At 46.8% G+C, this 5,848-nt stretch overlaps 1 protein-coding gene across 1 annotated transcript; it reads right to left on the reverse strand.

Annotated features, from left to right (window-relative positions):
• Positions 1–100: 100 nt before the first annotated feature.
• On the reverse strand, positions 101–2,751 carry klhl38b (kelch-like family member 38b; the record flags this gene model as incomplete). The annotated part of the gene is made up of 4 exons (XM_079741595.1): positions 101–390; positions 840–945; positions 1,269–1,410; positions 1,526–2,751. 4 exons carry the CDS (start codon positions 2,749–2,751, stop codon positions 101–103), a joined length of 1,764 nt encoding a protein of 587 aa, XP_079597721.1.
• Between the last annotated feature and the right edge of the window lie 3,097 nt (positions 2,752–5,848).

The raw sequence follows: 5,848 nt of genomic DNA on the forward strand, positions 1-5,848 counted from the left end.
TCATCACCAAAAAAAAGACGGCTTGTTATAAATTCGGACAATGAACCAACTCCACCCTACAAAATGGCGACACCAGCCATAACAACCCCTTATACACCGGCTAGGACTTTGCCAGCGTCTGCGTCACACAAGTCAGAGCCATGGAGCCGTGGTCGAACAGCTTGTAGGGCAGCGTGCCCTTGGAGGTCCAGCTGTCTGTCGCCGGGTCGTAGCACTCGACGCTGTCTGAGTCCTCGATGAGGTCATGCCCGGTGACGTAGCGGCCCCCGGTGATGTACAGTTTGTGGTTGAGGACGGCGGCCGCGTGGTGCATCCGCCGCTCCTTCAGGTTGGCACAGTTGGTGAAGCGGTTGGTCTTGGTGTCGTACGCCATCACCCTCCTGGTGTAGCCTAGGGGAGCAGGCCAAAAGAGGAGGTGATGGGTAGTTCGTATGGAGGGCTACATGAGGGTCATGTCGGTCCTCATTGCTCAAGAACCAATTTATGAATGAGAAGGAACACTAACCATATTAAATGGTGAGTGGTTAGTACATGGCTTTATAATAGTACCTGAAAGGGTTTCTTATTGTGTGGATGAGTGTTTGTTGTGTGTACTAGAGTAGCAGGTATTTTTTCAGTCTACATGTTGTGTGTGCCTCATCAAGGTTTCTTCCTTGCTAATTAAGGGAGTTATTTCTTGCTGTCTGGGGGGGCTGTACAAATACAAATTAATTGAAAGTGGAATATAGGTGAATAGGTTAATGTTGTTCATGTGCAGTTACTCTGCTCCTAATGTAATTTTGCCATACAACATTACGTAAACAGTACATTAACCGTGACGTAAAATTAAACTCCACTACCTCCAACGATGTAGATCTTGTCATCAATGACAGCAGCGGGTGCAGAGATGTTTTTCACCGTTCGGTTTTCCATCTTAAACCATAGATTCCTGGAAATGTGGTAGACCTTTGAAGACGTTGCAGGGAGAGAGGGAGAAAAGATTATATGTAAGTGCTTAGCACATGGGTCTATGTACATCCTTACTGTACCGACAGCGATAATTGTTGTTTCTCTGTCTTCTGACAAATGCACTTAATGTAAGTTGCTTTGGATAAAAGTGTCTGCTTAATGCCCTAATTTTTAAATGTCAATGTAGAAAGGACGATAGGCGAGTGTTCAGATTGGTAGATGGATGAGTTAGCGTAAATGTGGGGGGAACATAAGAGAGGAATTCAGAATGTACTGAAACGCCAAATACTTGGAATGACAGACTTGGGCTGTGGTATTACCTGTATCATCCTAACAGGGTTCTGCATGGCGTTCTCTCCTCCGAACATGTAGATCCTCTGATCGGCTGCAGCGACGGCCGGGTGGAGCACCGCCTCTGGCATCGGGGACATGGCCTCCCATTGGTTGAACATACTGTTGTACCTGGTGGTGCAACATTGAAATCGTTTTCAGCCGTGCGCACTACGACGGACTTAGAATTCAAGGAGATCATGAATCATACGCTACCATTGTGAATGTCTGCCAGGTTGAATCTCACCTCTCCACACTGTTAGACACACATCTGTCCGAGCCGAGCCCGCCCAGGACGAAGATGAAGTGGAGGAAGGAAATGCTCTGGTGGGCAAAGTGAGGCGCCAGCATGGGCTCGGCCATGCGCCACTGGTTGGTCTTGAGCGACAGCGTGTAGACGGCGGAGCTGGCCTGGCGCAGGGTGTTGGTGGCCATGGTGGGCAGGCCCCCGAGGACGTAGAGGACACTGTGGAGGCAGACGTAGGACGCCTTGTACAGGCGCAGGGGCAGCTTGGCGAGCCGCTGCCACGTCTGGCTGTTCTCGTCGAAGAGCAGGGCCTCCCGGGAGGTCTGCTCGTTGTTCTTCCTCCCGCCCACCACCACCAGTGTCTCGCTGCAGGTGTAGCGCCGGGGCGCCACCCACAAGGGTTTGAGGTTGACTGCAGAGCCGCTCGGCGGCTTTGAGTTGACGGAGAACATGAGGCGCCGAACGGACTCAATGATCTCGGTGCAGAGGGTGGAGGACTGGATCAGGGGGTCGTTGGCGATGAACTGGAAGAGGTAGGTCGGGTGGATGAAGCGGAGACGCACCTTCTTGAAGAGGTCGCTGATGGCGCCACGCCTCGACCGGGGGTCGTGGTGGATCCAAGCGACGAGCGTCTCGAAGACCTGCTCCTCGTCCGCGCATAGGGTGTCGTCTTCCAGATACCCCAGCAGCTCGGGCAAGGAGAGCTCGCACAAGTCCTCAGAGGACGAAACGTCCGAGAAGCTCTCCATGGCCATCGCCTTGGCCTTGTTCTTCAGGCTGTTGCAGCTCAGGATCTCAGAGAGTCTTATCATGCTCAGGCAGTTCTCCGGGCTCAGCCGCTCTTGGAGGAAAGCCGAACATACCTCGAAGAGTCGGCCGTATTGCAGCATGGAGGCGGCTTGCATGAGAGGGAGCACGTTCTCCATGGTGATGCTGATCAGTCCTGTGTAGACATAGTCAATGATGCTGCTCAAACTGGAAGATGTGATCCCCGCTATGCGAATCCTGTTCTGGTTGGTTTCCCTAAAGTTGCTGCAGAACATGGCCCTGAAGTAAGGGCTGCTGGACACCAGGACATTGCGGTGGCACGGGATCTCGGTCTGGTCCGAACACAGGAGCACATCGGTGAAGACTCGGTCCTGCCGAAGGCTGTTGAGTTGGAGGAGTAGGGCAGAAGACAGCTCCTTGTCCTGGTAATGGAAGACCTCAATGGTGGCAAGGTCCATTCTGAATTAGAGATAATATTTTGTTTTATTTCAAAGTTGTGTAAGCCTGCGGCATTGTTTGTTCAATTCGGTTCCATACGATTACCAAATTTCGGAGATTTGTTAGATTGTCCACTTTTGTTGTTTTTACATTTATGTGATGGATGGCCTGGCGGTGAAAGCTTACGAGTCTTCAGCATAAGCATCCTCCATCAAATTGACATTTAATTCATCTACTGGACCGCATGATTTCTAGGGGAAGGCTTTTAGTTTCTGGTTGCCTATTTATCATCACTCAACTATTTAAAAGGTAGCTATGGGCCAGCTGTCATTACAGGATGAGCAGCTAGCCAGCAGGCCTTTTGAGTATTAAGGGGAGATGTCAAGTTAGGGTCTCCTTGAATCCTGGCAGTGGCATTAATTATTGCTACTAGAAAGCCAACGGGGTCAGCTCTAATGTATTACAATAAGCGTTCAGAACTGCCAATTTGATAGCTTTTGATGCTATTAGTGAAATGCTTCGGGGAATCAGGACCTCAGCTATTAATAATACAAAGTCGGAGAAAACAGATACAAAGCATCTCAAAACTTTGACTGTGCCCATAATGAGTTATTGAATGGGTTGACCATGAGATATAACGCTACGGCTCTTCATCATACTTTGAATAATGCATAATACTTTGACTCTCATTGACAGGAGCTTTGGATCAGGGATTGAGGAGAATATCAATTTAGTCAAATGTGAAAGGGGTTGACTGATAAAAGGAAGCTTTGTAATTCTTAACAGCAACATCGATAGAACCAGGATCAGGTGGTTTTCGCTAATTAAACTGCAGAGAATCAAGGTTAAACTGTAGCCAGGCAAACCAAACGTGATATTATTGGAAGCTAGAGTAGGCATACTATTAAGAATATCCATATTTTTTTCAATATGCTGTTGATAATACACTTGTCTTCCACAAATTGCAATTTCAAAATATTTTTGCAAACAAACATCTCCACATCTATTCAAAACATTACCTCTACAATGTCAACAAATGCCCCCAATACGGATTTGTGATTTATCCTGGAAAGAACAGCCAACATGGACAGCCTGCATGAACACAGGTACGACAGCTGTCACAACCAGGTCACAACACATCTCTTACCTTGTCCTCCTCTTCCACCAGCCCTGTTAAATTCGCAGGTGTCCTCGTCTGTATTCAAATCACAAACTCAGAAGACGGTGTGAGGACTTGACATGTGCCGTGCACTCTCTCCTGTTGGCTGTCCTCTGTCTCGTTGTGATGCTGCGCGTGTTTGCGTGTGCGGTGTCTGCAGCGTATGTTTTTCCGACGGGGCTGTCTGTCTCTTTGTACGTAGCTGGGCCTGTGGGGTTGTGTTTGTTGTTGTTCTGAACTCTTTCCAGGAGGCCTCAGTGTACTTACAGGCCCTAAAAATAGGACCTCTTTTTGGCAACACCGAAGTCCAGCTCACATGTGACTCGGGTGGCACTGTCTGTGTCACGGTCCTGCTCGCTCCATCACTCATTCACCCTCCCTTCGTCTCTCTGTCTCGCTCTCTTTCCTGCTCCCTCGCTCCCCTTATTAATTCCTTTGCTACATCTTTCATTCCTGGCATTAAGCTAACACTCACATTCATCATGCACACACACTACTCCCCCCCCCCCTCTCTCTCTCTCTCTCTCTACTCCTGTTCCAAACGCTGCCACATGCTTGGAGCTCCATAAACAAGAATGACATTTGACAGGGTGCTGTTGATTAAGATCTCTGCCAAGCCGGCCAGTAGACTGCTCGGTTGGCTGACTTGCATAAGAGTTTAAAAAACGGTGATGAAAAAATAAATTAACAAAACATACATTTTGTGAGTTGGCAGCGAAATGAGTCAAAGCATCACAACACTAAAAGATTCATGTGGATATAACTTATAGATCTATATTTAATAGAGTCGTTATTAGGGCATTCAATCTTTTTTTTAAATCTTAACAGAAGCAGACAGACATGCCATGGAAAATAAATACGTATTATCGCAGTCATGGCTGAGGGATTCTGCTGCAATGTAATTCTCAGAGTCAATTTCGATTTTCCCTTAAATATATATCAAATATGACAACTGTGGAAAAATAACACATGTACGTATTCAACCGTAGAGGTGCTTGATCAGTGCCTGCCAATGATAAAAGGTATTTACTTATTTTCCAGGAATCAGTCGTCTCTTTTCTCAGATCCACAATATCAAGGAAGTAATTCCATGGGAAATAAATGTGACGGTTCCCAGTTCCTCAAAGGAACAAGAAAGAGCCCGTTTCTCAGTGTTATTTTAATGTATTTATCCAATATATTTGTATTTATTATTTCTAGTACTTTTAATTTTATTGCAAACAAACGAATTACCAGGGAATTGTGTGTTTTCATCCAAAATGTAATTAATCTCATCATTTCATCAGGGGCGTATGATTTTATTCATGACGTATGATTCATGATAAATCACTGATTTTAAATCCAGAGCCCTGTCTAGGGGCCCGTCTCCCTCAGTGGCCCCTTGATGGTCCTCACCTTTCACCCCCTTCATCACACGGCTGCATGTAACGTACCCCAAGACATCGTTGCGATATATTTCCGGGAAATGTATGATGTCCCAAAGCTTTCCCTGTGCAAACTCTGGCTGTAGACCAGCTTGTAACACGGTCATTCTCTGAACCTGAGGGGGTGGTGGGGGCTGTTATTTTGCAATTTAAAGTTTCAGCCGCTTAGACAAATAAGGTTCACAGAGAGTGTGGAGAGTTTCTTTTTGATTGCTTGCTTGCGAAGAGCAAACAATTTGTGTTTTGTTTACAGAATAGAATTATCAGCGACGCTGCCTAGCATTCATCTTCTGAGCCTGGAGACCCCGACGGTAGGACAGACTCAACAAATTATGGGTTGTAGTGGTTCAGACATTTGTTACGACGGACTGGACTCCGGTGTACGTCGGTGCACAGTCACGCAAACAAAATGTGATGCATGTGATAAGCCATTATACATCCCCTCATAAAAAAAAACACGTCGGCGAATGCAATTTGCACAGAAAGCACAGACCGGCAATTTCATATAATACCTGTCGCTTTAACTCAAGCTGT

The sequence above is a fragment of the Pollachius pollachius genome (genome assembly GCF_949987615.1).
Source record: "Pollachius pollachius genome assembly, chromosome: 1".
Lineage (NCBI taxonomy): Eukaryota > Metazoa > Chordata > Actinopteri > Gadiformes > Gadidae > Pollachius > Pollachius pollachius.